General features: G+C 36.5%; 1 protein-coding gene and 1 long non-coding RNA gene across 4 annotated transcripts in view; one reads left to right on the top strand and one right to left on the bottom strand.

Moving 5' to 3' along the window:
* Positions 1–14,781, top strand: part of MBP (myelin basic protein) — a 104,075-nt gene that overhangs the window by 78,576 nt on the left and 10,718 nt on the right. The window contains exons 4-5 of the mRNA XM_026076704.1: positions 2,076–2,506; positions 8,574–8,576. Coding sequence (XP_025932489.1) covers positions 2,076–2,506; positions 8,574–8,576 — 434 coding nt within the window. The remainder of the gene's footprint in view (positions 1–2,075; positions 2,507–8,573; positions 8,577–14,781) is intronic.
* Positions 7,219–14,781, bottom strand: part of LOC112971345 — a 15,833-nt gene continuing 8,270 nt past the window's right edge. Inside the window, exons 2-4 of one of the 3 annotated variants that reach the window (XR_003255315.1) lie at positions 13,514–13,645; positions 10,405–10,574; positions 7,219–8,178 (exon numbers count right to left, since the gene is read on the bottom strand). This is a non-coding gene — a long non-coding RNA (uncharacterized LOC112971345). Of the gene's footprint in view, positions 8,282–10,404; positions 10,575–13,513; positions 14,731–14,781 lie in introns of those variants that run through there. The other 2 variants (XR_003255316.1, XR_003255314.1) reach the window with 2 other exon arrangements.

The following is a 14,781-nucleotide window of genomic DNA, read 5'->3' as shown; positions in this document are numbered from 1 at the left end:
CTCAACTGTTGTAAAAAAATATTAGTATGCAGATGCTCTGGTGTTTTGTTAATGCATTTAATTAAATACAATAGCTCTTTTGTTTTATTTTTTTTTCTCTCCTTGAATGAATTTCTATTATGGTATAGAATCTAGGCTTATAGCTTCTGTTTAAAAAGTTTTGCAGTTTCAGAAAGTGCCATGTATCAATGTTACTTTCTATTTCATTCTTTCAAGAAAACCGTTTGGGAGATTTAATAGTTTCTACTAAGTTTGAAAGCACCTTTTTTTTTTTCCCTTCCTTTTTTTTTTCTCTCTCCCCAGGAAAACCAAAAATCCCAAAGTTGTCAGCAAAAACTTTCATTTTCCCAATTGATGTGGTCTTAAGTGACAATTAGCAGTGGTTAAATAGAATTGTATTCCTGAAAAATACATTCAAACTTTTTAACTAAAGAGAATTTTCTTGAAGTTCCCCAGTATCATCTAGGTAGTGCTTGAAGTTGCACAATTGAATTGCATGCTATCTTTTTATATGAAAAGCTGTACAGAATTGTAGCTGATTGACTGACTACAACAAATTGTAACCTGACAAACACTAGGTACATATCTGCAGAAACCATTATTGCTGTCTTGTGTGGCTATCCATAAAATTATTTCAGAATAATTCTAAGCCTAAATGAGAAAAGGTTTCTTTAATGCCGTATGTGGGTGGGAAAAGCAATACAAAATGACTGTCATAAAGTCAGAAACTGCTCTGGTGAATCAGCAAAGTGCTTGAGCCCCAAGTACTTTGAAAACCTAACATTACCAGGTCCTACCCTCTCATGGCAACAAGGACCAAATCAAATTGGGATTTAATAAGGTATTCAGAAGACACTGAAGGTAATATGTGACTGACTACCTTATCTCTGTAACATCAAGTCCTGTTAACTCTAAAAGAAATTTTATCTTGTCTGACATGGGGTGAGTGTGAGAAGTGTCTAATTTGACGCTTGCTTTTCAAGCAGGAGACTACTGAGTGCTTTTGTGGTGCTCGTTGTAGGTAAGACATATTCCTCAGTTTTCTTTGAAGTTGCTCATAAGTATAGAGACGGTTAACTACTGCTTAAAGAAGGAGCTACTACATGTTTAGGTTTAAATGTGCTATAAATCTTTTTTTTTCGGGTAGAAAAAAATGTAGAACTTGCATTCTACATTAGAACACAAATGTAGAAAAGTCAGCAAACATTTCACTCATACCAACAAGGTCTGCGTTGGTGCCTTTCTTGGCTGAGTGCTCATCTGTTTCTGAGAATTTTTTTTTTTTTTTCCTTCTTACAAGTCTTCCATGATAAATCAGAGTTTTGCACCAGGCCTTCAGGATCAGAACTAGGACACTGTACGTAGAATTTGGAGACCATCCATGAGGAAAACTTTTGTGTGAGGCCAGGCAGAGATTTCGGTTATTATTCTCCACTTCTTTTTTTTAAATGAGGACAATTTAAGTAGTTTTTTTTTTTTAAAAAAAAAAGGCCCAACAACCTCATTAAACCTTTTTTGATTGTTGATTCAAGCTAGAATGAGGAATTCCAAATTGGGACAAAACACTCAGGTACAAAAGCTCCAATGTTATGGAGAGAAAATGTGCAGTTGAAAAGGCACAGTCCTTCAACATCATTTTTTTTCCCCCCCGTTTTGAGGGTGGGGGGAAAAAAAGCACAGTTGAGTTCCGTTTTTCAAGGGAAAGTACTGGAATTTTAGTTGTCCACACATTGTAACTGAAAGCCTTATCATCAGGAAGCCTTCTGCATAAATATAATGAATCTCAACTGTGCTTCTAATAAACTGTATTAATCTATTTTGGAAATATTTCCAATTTAAAAAAACACCTAGAAGGACAGCGAACTTTTTTGTGAGAACATCATCATCGTTTCAGCCCCAAGATAGCTTAATGTTCTTGAAGGCTGTCAGGGGCGAGAACATAGTTTCATTACAGCCGCACATATTACAGGGTTTGTATGAAATGACTAACTCAAGGCAAGGGAAAGAAAGCAGCATTGTTGCAGGGCTCTGTTTGTCACAGGCCTGTATTCATATCTCATCCTTGTTGTTTGCAGGAGAGGCAGATGTGAACCAGAACAATGGGACCTCCACGGCGAGCCCAGCGGTGACAGACCCCAAAGGCACAGCAGACCCGAAGAATGCCTGGCACGAGGCCAACCCAGCTGACACGACCGGTCGCCCCCACTTGATCCGCCTCTTTTCCCGAGATGCCCCAGGGAGAGAGGACAACACCTTCAAAGATCGGCCTTCCGAGTCAGACGAGCTACAGACCATCCAAGAGGACAGTGCAGCAGCTTCAGAGAACTCGGATTTGATGGCTTCACAAAAACGCTCCTCTTTCCGGCACGGATCAAAAATGGCCTCTGCGAGCACTACAGACCACGCTAGGCATGGATCGCCAAGGCACAGAGACTCGGGTCTACTTGACTCGCTGGGCAGATTCTTTGGAGGTGAAAGACACGTTCCCCGGAGGGGCTCGGGCAAGGTGAGCTCTGAGGAATAGAGAACTGCACAGCTACAGCAAAATAAAGTACAATTAAAAAGGAAGGGTGGGACTAAAAGCAAGGTGTAACTACTATAATGCAAGAGTTGACTTAGCCAGCAGGAGGGTGCTTGCAGTTGTGTAATTTAATCCTTGGCTTTAATCTGAAAACAAAAAAAGCATAGATCTGGGAAACATGATGAGCTATTTCTGGGTAGTAACAAGGAGTATCAGAAATCCAGGTGGCTCTAGAAACATTACTGATGGGCATTTTTATGAACATTTAATGAGGTGCATTATATGCAGTTGTATGCTGTGCCATTTAGAGAAACTTCAGTCTGCTTTTGTGTTGTTTTTAAACATTTGCAAAACTGAACTGAATGAAAGCACTAAATGCAAGACAATCTCTAGCTGGTTTGGCACTAACTGAGGAACAGACTTGGAAATAGATATTAGAAAAGTAAAAAGAACTGCGGCCAGATTCTGTATTCTCAGGCTGCTTGCACAACAGCATGTTTTAAGGTCAGCTGAAAGCACTGCGGAGGAGATGAATTAACGGATATTATCCTGAATCCCAGGTATACAAGATAGCCCAGCTGTTTTATTCTGGTGGGAAATGAAGACTTATTTCAAAACATTTCATATTAGAAATTGCATAGCAAAACACCTTCTTCGTTATGAATTTAAAAAAGGTGTCAGTAAAAGGATACTTGTATTCTTTCGTGTTCCAGGATTGACCTGCATCCTTTGGTAAGGATGCAGATAACATGTTCACTTTTGAGCAGCAAAATTTAAAATGTTCTTTGCAACCTTTGCCATATAAATGATAAGTCAAGTCTTGTGTTTGTGTGTTCATATGCTACATAAGCATTTGAATGGAACTACCCTTGTAAGGCTGTAAAAACTTTATTTAAACGCGGTTTGATGTGGTTGCTCAAATTTTGTGTGTTGCAAAAAGCAATGYTCATACTTGCTGGCTGGGCCCAAACTGTTCAATAATCTGTGACAACCTTTGCTGCTTGCTCAACAGTTCTAACCTGTGATGCTGCCGGGGGTGGGTTAGTACTTGCAGCCTTCCCAAATGAGCAATCTCGGGTGTTGCATTGGAACATTGTGCCACGACTGTGGTTTAAAGCTGTTTGACTTGCGCTGAGCTGAGGTTTGCAGGGTGGCACTGTACCTCAGAGCTCTGCACTTGGAAGCACAACTTGCCCCGCAGTCCTGCCCCAAAGGGTGGTTGTAATGCCTAGAAGAGCACTGGCTGAAAAATGCTCTAGAACCTTCAAACCACAACTATAGAAGCATCTCACACTTGTTACCCAATAATAAGCCAGCTGTATATTTAATCTTTGTTTCTCCCATTTACAAACTGGGGACAACAATGCTCATTGCAAACACCGAGCAGTTGCACAGACGTTTCTGTAAGTATGTAATGTTCGTATATAGCTAAAACATGCAGCAAGTAGCTGCTGTGAGAATAAAGAAAAACACTTTTCTTACTATTGTTGCAAATATCACGGACTGTTCCTAACAGTGCTGTACTCTGGAAGCTGGTTGGCTAGCTCAACTCTTGCTATTTTATTTATATACTGTATTCCTCAACAAAAAATATACACCAAGGAACTGATACCAAAAATTCAGATTCTGCATACAGAATAGACAGAGGTATGTACATTCTTGCTTAGCAATAAAAAACAAACAAAACCACATTTTAGTAGGCTGACTAAAAATGGTAGCAAGTTGTACAAATTTCTGTATTTTATCCTTTGGTGTGAACATGATCTCTATGATTCTCTACAGATCTCTGCATAATCATGTACTAGAGGACAAAAATACCATCTGTCTTAACTCTGTTGCTGTTCAGCAAACTGTTATTTTGAGGCACTTAAATGTCTACAAAACAGTACAGAATTACGGACAATTCTAACAACGGTTTTTTACTTGGCAAAAGCAATTTTTTTAGAAGGCCTGCTTTTAATGTTACAAAGTCCTGACTTGCAGATTTCAGATGAGTTTTGTTGTCCTGGCAGAAGTCAGTCACGTTAGCACTGACTTGCAGTGCCAAAGCATCTCTGTCGCTGTTTCCCACAACAAAAAAGTTGATGATACACAAAAATTTGTCCTAGGAACCTATTATAGGAGAGTTTTAGTGTTGAAAATACTGAACAAGTGCCACAGACAGTGGTTTCAGCTGTTATTTATTTTAGCCTTTGAATCAATGCCTTTTGGTTTCTTGTATCAAGGAAGGCTTGTGGTGTCATTTATTTATACATGTGTATAAAGAGGAAGTCTAGATGGCTAATAGTCTTATTTGTACTTAAAACCTAAATAGTTGTCGTTTGCTGAATTTTGTAGTGTGTCAGTGAAAGAACATGCTGAAGGTATTCATGGAATAGCTGAAAAAGAATAAAAAGTCCCTTGGCAGTTTTCCAAACTCCACCAAGGAAATAGGTCTTTGGTAAATAAGATACCATAAAAAGCACCTTAAAGAATGAATTTAAGGGTTGAAATAGGAAAGTTCTTGTGGCTGTACTGTTTGTTTGTTTGTACTTGTCTGTGGTTAAGTTTTGAGGCATTTTTAAAGCAATGCTGCAGCTGCCTTTCTTGCAGTCTTTTCCTATTTCAACCAACCCATGCCCCAGTAGGAACATATATCTGAACTACCCACACCACCAAGCACGGGAATGCGAGGACAACACTTGCTCTTTGTACGTGTTTAGGGCTGACATTCAAACAAAACACATTATAAATTCTGTGTGGAGGCATTTTCCTCTTGCAGGCGTGGCTGAGAACTACATTAATGAATAATACGTGCTATTGTGTAAGGAAAGGTGGGATAGGAACAAAGAAACAACTGTTCTGTGGCCTCCTCTCCCATGGAGCAGGTTCTCCCTTATCTTGGAATCTTGAAGTTAAATTCAGAGTGTGGGGGAGGCCCATGGGAGTAAATAAAAATAGAAGTACTGGAATGTACAGAAACATTTTCTCCTCTAAGGGGCAGCAAATGCATTTGCCATTATCCCCTCCATCTCTGCCCCATGAAGATTTGATAACTGAAATGCAATCAAAAGCAGCTTGAATTTTGTACTTTTAAGATTTTTTTTTTAAGGTAGAATATGCCAGACAAAGCTGCTATTGCACATAGCTTAGTTTTAATTGTATTAAAGAAGATTAAAAAGGGTGACAAAAAAACTGTGGTACAGACTTTTAAAAAGCATTCCTAATGCAACACAGTAGTGTAATTACAAATTATTTCCTCTCTAATCTTTATGGAGTATTTATCTAAACAATTGTAAAGAGTATAAGGAAGCTTCTGTTAAAATGATTGCATCTCTGTGCCTCCTAGGTACTAGTCTGTATTCAACTTCAGTATGTACTGAGTGCTGTTTTGTTTCCTTTTTGAGAAGGCCTGCAACTAAATTAGTTGTTTATGCTTCTGCAATTCTGTTGCTTATGAATTTTTTTCTACTAAAGTTTGGATTGTGAAACAAGAATTTTTATGTCCGGATTTAACATTAGGCATTAACTTACTAAACTTAAACTACATTTGTGTGATAAATCCAACAACCAGAGTATTGTGAATGGCAAAAGTAATAGGTCAGGGCCTAACTTGCTGAAAGACTAAAGTCCATATTAGTAAAACCATTTCTCTTCTTTTACATTTTGCTTCAGGTTTGCGTGTAAACTTGTAATGTTCTCAGGTGTTGCCTGTATGAAGCCTTGCTCCTGTATTTCTTTCCCAATGTACAAGGCATTTGGGTGCAAGGAATATGGAAGGCGGACACAGGGATGATTCTCTTTCCTGCAGATACCTGGTATCTGGAGTACTGCACTGCTCAGATTGAGCAGAGCTGTGGTTTAGGGTCTAGGCTCAGCATTTTGGGAGTCACAGTCCCAAAGCCTAACCTGGTAAGCAGTCTGTGCAAATGCTGTCATAGGGATCTACAAAGAGGTTTGTGATAAACATGCACAGCCAAAAAGTTTAGGAACCACTGTTAAATGATGACATGGATCTACACCTCTGTCAGACTCTTCATGCATTTTTTTTCTTTTTGGGCTTGAACTCTATCCGTGGTTTTTGTCCAAGCTTTAATATATAATACATTCAGTGCCATGAAGACTTTGAAAAGTAGTTAAATCAGTGCTAGTTTGACTAGTAGATGATGTGCTTAAAGTAAATACTGTGATCTTTGATTTCTAAGTCTTAGTTTTCAAGGAGCGATATTGCTTTGTGATACACTGTTTTGTAAAAACTGCAGTGCAAGTCATAGGCTTGTAAAAAAATTTTTGTTATAGCTTATGGTGGTTGTAACAATTTTATCTTAATCTTTTGCTTTATGTGTGTTTTGTTTATATATTCATTAAACTGTTTAAGTCACAAAACTGGTGTACTAATGATTTAATTTTCTTTTTTTTAATACATTAACAGAACCTGCAACAAACTATTATTTATGGTATTTATGGGATACGGCATCATTAAGAGAGGCTGAATGTCTTTCCTCAAAATTCAGTTAAATCAGTGTATATGACAGAAGTGAATAAAACTTACTTTCTATGAGGAGAGGATTAGTTTTTAAGTAGCTGAATGTGGTAAATCTGGTATTTTCCCTTTGCAATACTGTGAGCTGAATCTGGCCTCTTTTCATAGGCGGTAATAATGGATGATGAGTGACCTAAAAATGAGTAAGTAGGTCTGAATTGTCTTCATTAAATGTCATTTAATTTGTAAGATAGGCCTCAAAGCCACTTTGGGTTTGTCTGTTTAAAAAAAAAAAAATCTGTACAAAACAAGCAAGTATCAACAGGTAAGTACCACACATCACCAGAGAAGTGAACTTAATATGTTTGTTTAACATTTAACAGAAGTAAAACCATATACATGTTATTCATACTTAACATTTAACATACTATTTAACGCACTGGAACAAATAATCTTTTGCATTTTCAGGAAAATTACTGCCTGGAACAATTGTTATAAATTGTAGGAAGAATTTGGAAATCAAACTAGTTTAAATGCCATGCAAGAGAGGCTTGGAAGAGCAAGCACTAACTTTTGGGACAGTATTAGTTATGCATTGTGCCTAGACTAATTGCAGATGCATGCTTAGATGGAAGGTTTATTCAGAAATAGGACAAAGTAGTTAGGACACCCAGATTTGTATTGGAAATTGAAGAGAAGTTCATGACTGGATAGCAAGGAAAAGCCTATGCATTTACCTGAATATACTGTATGTTATACTCTCTTCCATCTTGAATTCAGACATATATTCCATAATTTATTCAGGCTAAAATACTAGTTAATCAACTGAAACATTTTAAAGATCACTGTGTCTGGTCATTCTATAGCAAACAATTTCCATTTTTCATTAAATTTCTAACAGTATCTTCCACTTGAGTCTTTGCTATTATATTGATTCGTCTGTCCACCAGTATGGTTTTTTCAAGCTGAGTCATGTTGATAAGTTATACCAATAATCCTGTGTTTAAGAGAGATAAAGGTGCTCTCAGGAAGGTATCCAAGAATTCAGCGTAGTGCTTGGTGAAGACACAGGTGCCTCAAGGTGCTTCCCGTTCGACAAGGCCCTCGCGTAGCTGCGGTGCAGGTTCCCGGCTGTGGGAGGCAGCTCTGGTGCGCTCTGGTCAGGGCTGGTATTGTCTGCTCCTCTGGTTTCCTGCTGTGAGGTATCACAGCGCAGTTGACGTTTAGGTCTGGATATGATTTTGCTATGATATACCCAAGAGCACCATTATGTACTTGGTTAAACATATAATTGCCTTCTGTTGGCAAAGGAAGGGAAAAACCCCAAATCAGATCAAATTAATGTGTTCAGAGTTTAGCATAAGGCTTTCCTAGTGTTAATTTTTTTCTCATTATATTTGCTTTCCTCTCTGAAGATGAGGCAAATTCACAAATAAGGAACTTTCTATTAAAATCCATTATATTGTTTCTTTCTTCACACGTACATATTAATTAAAACTCAGTTCCTTCCAAATAACTTAGTTCGTTATCCTTAGCGCTTTCCATGCTAGGATGCCAGAATTAATGATTCTGTTCTTTAGTTGTTTTGAGATAGTATAATGGTAAACACTAACTGCCTAACAGAAAACTGCAGCAAAAGTTAATAGGATTTTTTCCTGACCTTTTTATTTCCATCATCACAGATCATTAGTGACAGTTGCTGGCTTGATTTTTATGTTCTGATGCAAAATATCTTACATAGTTCCTGAAATGGTCTCTGCTTAAAGGTGTTCAGTTACTCATTTTACTTTAAAGTTACTGTTTCATTTTTGAGCTATACAAATTCCTCCACTGCCATTTTCAGTTGTTTTTATTGAACTTTAGCCAGAGCAATTAAAAAAAAAAAGTTAACGAAACATACTCACTGCTGGAGACGCAGTATGATCCTTAGCTTGGTTTTTGCCTTTCACTCATTATGCCTCTACTTTTTCATTTCTGTCATAACGTACAATGCACATGCCTTGGAAACTGCACAGGCTTCAGGTTTGGGGTGGGTTCCCCCCGACCCCCAATTTCTACTGACTACATCCTTGGAAACTTTGCCTCTGATGATAGTATTTATTCCAAAAAAGCAAGTTATTAACCATGCAGTGTCTATGTAGTAATAGTGAACTGTCCTTACTCTTAAGCTTGTCCATTAAACTACAGTAATATAGGCAATAATACTTTTTTTACATAATACAATACAACCTGTACAAGAGTTTAGTCATTTTCTTTACTTTAAATAGAGAAAAGAATTAGAATTTAGCCAATCCCCTCTAAGATGAGAATTGATATAGTAGTTTCAGGGGGTAGAGTTTGGGAGGTTAGTAACGTGTTATTGACCTGAGAAATAGAATGTGCATTTAAGAAATAAGCTTGTTGTGTATATATAGCATTACATACTATTATTATTCAGCATTTTTACCTCTGATCAGGGCTGGAACATTCTCCTTTTCCCCCTTTTTTTCCCTCTGGTCAGCAGCTACAAAGGGATGTATACACCTGATATCTATAGCTTTGTTTTCTAAATAATTATCATCTTGTTTACTATATGAACTTGCTGACTATATACAACTAGTATGCAACAGGCCTTTTTAAAGTTTTACAGATTTCTGCCTTCTTACTAATCTAATATCCAAAACCACAATGTTATGTTGTTTTGCTGTAGCAGCACCAAAAGATACATCTCCACCAAATACATAGTCTATCTATAGAAATTTATCATTATGAATATTAATCTATAATGCCCTTCATATTTTTGCCATCTACATTTAAATCCTGAATAGTCCCATAAGGTTTGTTGGTGGCAGAAGCTATCCCAGGAACTATTTCAAGAATACCCAGTATCCAAAATCTCTTTACTGCTGCAGCAATCATTCCTAAGGCACAGGATTTCTGTAGTGGATTATTTCAACAGTGTTTAATCTGTTTCATTGTCTGACTGATACCAATGTGAAAAAACATCGCAGAAGAGAATACTGGATACATATCAGAGACAACATCCAAGCAGAAAAACAGCTCTATCAAGAAAAATACATGAATAAAACTGCTTTTCTTAAGCATTCTTCTGCCTAGCATTAACCAAGGTAAATTTAACCATCTTCGTCTCCTAAAATCCTTTATGATACATCACAATAAGTAAAATTAACAGGGAGGAAAGAACAGCAGGTGTGATGGCACTTTGTTTGCAGTCCAACTACTCATTGCTTGAGCAAGGAATCAGTCTCTCACTCAGGACCCACCATAAAATTGAACTATTATCCTGAACAACCATTAAGGTTTTTTTTTTTTAAATGATTCTTTACTCTTACCTTCTAACCTGTGAGTCACAATCGCCAAGGCGCCAGGGAACAAGAGGGTTATAGAGAAATGTGGTTCTGCATTATCGATTATCACTTACCTCTCTTGATGGTAAGTGTTCTCCATGGTTTCCTTCTTCATGCTTAACCTTGTCTTTCTTTTCATTCTCCCTAGGTCTATTACTTTTCAGTCATCTCTATTATTTCCTCCAGTGTGTTTTGCTTCCTTCTTTCTGCCATAGGTCCTTCTCTTTCTGTTCACTGTCTATTCCTAGATTTTAAAAAAATACATTATATTACTGATCTCAGCACAAGACTGGAAGCCAGAATCTCCTAGACTTTTTTTTTTTTTTAACCCATCTGCTGTGTCACTCTAAGCAAGTCATTTCCTTTCAGTCTTTAATTTCCACATCAGTAAAAATGAACAGTACCATTGCAAGGATGTATTAGTTCATCCTTTCTAAAGTGATTAGAGAAGCTTGCTGAGTTAATGAAACATTTATAATGTCACCTTCAGACTAGCATGTGGGGAAGAAGTCAATATCTTTCCATCATTTACAGCAACAGAGCAGTAAGTTGTGAGCAGCCTGCAATAATCACCATCATGAAGAGTAAATTGGTACTCAGGTTGTATGCGACAGAAAATGGAATCAACAGCTTCAGTATTAGTAATAGAATAAGCACACTAGACGTGCTATTCTGCTGCCTGATGAGAAGCTCGGTAATAACATGAGAAGTCTCTGGCTGAAGCCCAGTGTCTAGTATGGCCAGCAAAGCTAAGCCCTGTGTGCAAAGCGCTTCTGAACCTAGAGATGAAGCAATTTCTGTATAAAAACATCTGCCCATTTTTCATTGCTCTACTCAACCTGCATATAATAAATTTCCTTTTGTTCTTTTTTTAAAAAAAAGTGTATATTTTCATTAGAAGGGTGCACCTCTGTAAATTCCCATTTGCAATTCTAACTACAAAAATTCAAATCCAGATATGAAGTTTCTTATGCCAAAAGACAGTTTGGATTCAAAATCCATTTCAAAAGCTAACACAAAATTAGCTGAGTGGTTTATGAATTGTCTGGTGTTCTTTCATCTTGCTCTTCCCACAGACTAGCACAAATGGTATTCATCACTTATGGGCTAGTTTTTCTATTGCTGCTGTTGCAAAGTTCTTAATGGGGTTAAGCATTACGTCCTGTAGATTCTGGAACAGACAAGACAATATACATGTACTTTTCATTTATATGAATTTGAAATTCATCAATTTTGTAGTACTTATTTTAATATTATTCATGCACAGTAATTCATAAGGTATCTTTTCTTAAAGCAACCCAAATGTGTCCATTGTTGTTCATTCCTAATAATGTCCAGAATGTTTACTTGATTTGATTACAGTTTAAATCAGTTATAAGATTTTGTATGTATTTCCATTTTGCTAATACAGAAACAATATGATATCTTTAGATTTTCATTTTATATCTTAAAATAGGCAATACAACTACACTGTGTATTAATGATACTGAAAGGAATTTGAAGAACTATGAATTGAGTACTCCAGAACAATATCTTGATACTAGTATCGTCACTAACGCATAGCATTTACTCTTGGGGAATTAGATCTCTAATCTTATATTTATTTGTATATACAATCCTTAATTATATAAGGAATCCTCTTGTGGAGGATGAGAATTCTCAATGAGAGCTTATATGCATTTGAAAATCTTCCATAATCAGCACGAATTACAAGATCTAATATAACATTTATGCTAAGCAAAGTTGGGTATGTATTTCATGGAATCTCTTAATATCACTAAAAAAATATCTGCTACCGCTTATAAACAAGCATTATTTTTACACCAAAGTATCAAATACAAAAGCAAAAACAGATAGGACAAAGAATACTTGACTGCATTGGGTTTTATATGAAAATTAATTTAATCCCCACAATCTTACTATATCTCCTGCCACCTGTATACATATGATCACAAAACTAGTTTATCAAACTCAAGTGTTCAAACATTGAAACCAAAAGGGCCTACAGATAATCCACTCAATTTATCAAAAAACACAAAACATCTCCCACTAGTCTCTAGCAGAGTTACAGTACAGAATATAACCCCTCCTCAACCAATTATACAGCACCACAGAAAATACCAAGAGCACTGGTTAGGTCTACAGTATCAGCAAACTGAACAGCATATACGCAGGTATCTTCAGCTCTATTAGAAATGTAATAATCTTGCACAAAAGCCAAAATGAACATACTGAATTACATATGGATTCTTGTTACTGTGTTAGAGAAACAGCAGGTCTTTTTCAAACAGCTCCTCTAAGAATGTTTACATGGACTGTGTCAGTAGATTTAATCAGTTTGGTGTGAAAGTAAATGGCTACCAGGGAACACAATGAYACTGTTTCAAATTAATGCAAAGAAAGCACACAAGTATTTTAATTTTTAAGTTACTCTTTCATGTCTGTCTCAGAGGCCAACATACATAATGTAGTTGGCATAGCAGAATAATGCAACTTTCCTGTGCATTAAAGAGGTCTTATTCATTGCTTAAATGTGCATTTCAACACACTCAAAACCGTAAATATTTTTGTCAGTAATTTTACTCAAGGGTTAACTCACAATAATGGACATTTTGAAGTCTGATAGTTGATGAACAGAAGTCAAACTTCATCAAGTGCTGAAATGATGCAATAAGATGTTTTAATAAGTCACCACTGCTCAAGAGGCTGGTAATCCAAACCACCAAAAATATGTCGCAAATGGCAGGTCTGATCTGTCACAGGCATATCAAAGCCTTTGGACTAAGGAACAGTGGTTTATGCTCAAAATACTCAGTTTTGTTAAAATGAATACATTGATGCTTTTAAAGTCAACAGAATCCAACTAACCAAGTATTTCCAAGTTCCCCCAGATGATGACACATGTTTAATAAATGAAAGAGCCAAGATTTTCCAAGATTTGGGAACTGAAATGTCAAAGCCTTAAAGCTTTCTCTCAAAAAACCTGCCACACGAAGCAGCTCTAAGAAATTCTAGAGTATCATCAAAAAGAGTAGCAAAGCATTTAGCTATTAAGTCACTCCTGACTACAGAATAACTGTGGTTATTTTATATGCATTTATATGTGTATATATACATATGTATATACATTTATATACTTTGTGAGTACATTTCATATTATAAAGACATGGAAACCAAGCTTACTTTACTGGTGATGCTCTTAAGAATGAAATTAAAAAGCTGTAACAGATTTGTGAAGCATGGGAAAAGCTCTCTGGAGTCATCTGGTAATAACGGCTGGACTACTCATCCATAAGACATGTATCGTAGCTCCACCTGGTGAGAAAGACCAGTAATGTAAAGAAACAACATAACGTAAATACCACCCCTTTTCAAAATGTGGTTGCTCTGTTGTGTTCCTATTAGGTTTTAAAGTTAATGCTTAATTTTCCAAGTGTTTAAAGCATATTTAAAAATAAATGGTGGTCTCCTGCACATAAGGTAACATGCAGTGACTAGATAAGCTCATTTTTTAAAAGTTCAACTGTGTAACAAAAACTTGGTAGACTATCTTAGCAGAATAAACCATTTTTATTTTCTTTTCCAGTTAGCATGCAAACTATTCCCTGAATCCATTCAAATTTAGCTTTTAAGCCCTAAAGATATGAGTTATTACTCTTTCGAGTGAATTTATTTTCATACATCACGTACGTGATCTCAGAAAAAACACTGTATTTTTCCCCCCCACACTTAGAGTCCAGAAATTGAAAGAACAAACCACAGATGGAGGAACAGTTACAGCTGCTTATAAATTAAAGGGAAATATATTAATTACCTGGTACAAATCTGGAATAATCCTAGAAGATTCCGACTGCAAATGAAGTTTGATGATGATAATATGAAAGGAAAGCACTTCATTTGTAACACTGGGAAGCACAATATATTAAATTCATACAGAACAATCACTGAGAATGGGTTCAGTCTCACAACTACCTGATTCACTTTAAAAAGGGGACCAAGTCAAAGACTATTTCAACATTTGGCACTGCAGATAGGAGAAAGTTTCTATTTGTTATGTGATACCCTTTTTCAATATGCAAAATTATTAGCACATAATAAATGATCAGAGAGCTAGATTCATGGAATTCAACCTCATCTAAATTGCAAAAAAGTTATTATACCAGTTTCTCTCTGGGTCTGGTAATCCACAGTCCACTGAGGAACTGAAGGCTACATCCAATCAAATCTAATTTTGAAGTTTTTTATTTCACATACTGTAAGAGTTTTGTGGTTAGACAGCAACCAATTTATCTGCAGCCAATACAGACATTATGCTCTGCAACACCTTTCGGGGAGAAGTATAATAGAAAAAGGACCATGGTATCTATCCCAAAGAATAGTCAAATAGTTTCCAAAGCAAAGCACAGATATGGATTGGGGAAAAAAAACAAACAAAAACCAAAAAACAACCC

Source organism: Apteryx rowi, unplaced genomic scaffold, assembly GCF_003343035.1.
Source record: "Apteryx rowi isolate R43461 unplaced genomic scaffold, aptRow1 scaffold_437, whole genome shotgun sequence".
Lineage (NCBI taxonomy): Eukaryota > Metazoa > Chordata > Aves > Apterygiformes > Apterygidae > Apteryx > Apteryx rowi.
The sequence above is the reverse complement of the archived record's forward strand: the minus strand, read 5'-3'. Positions and strand labels throughout refer to the sequence as shown.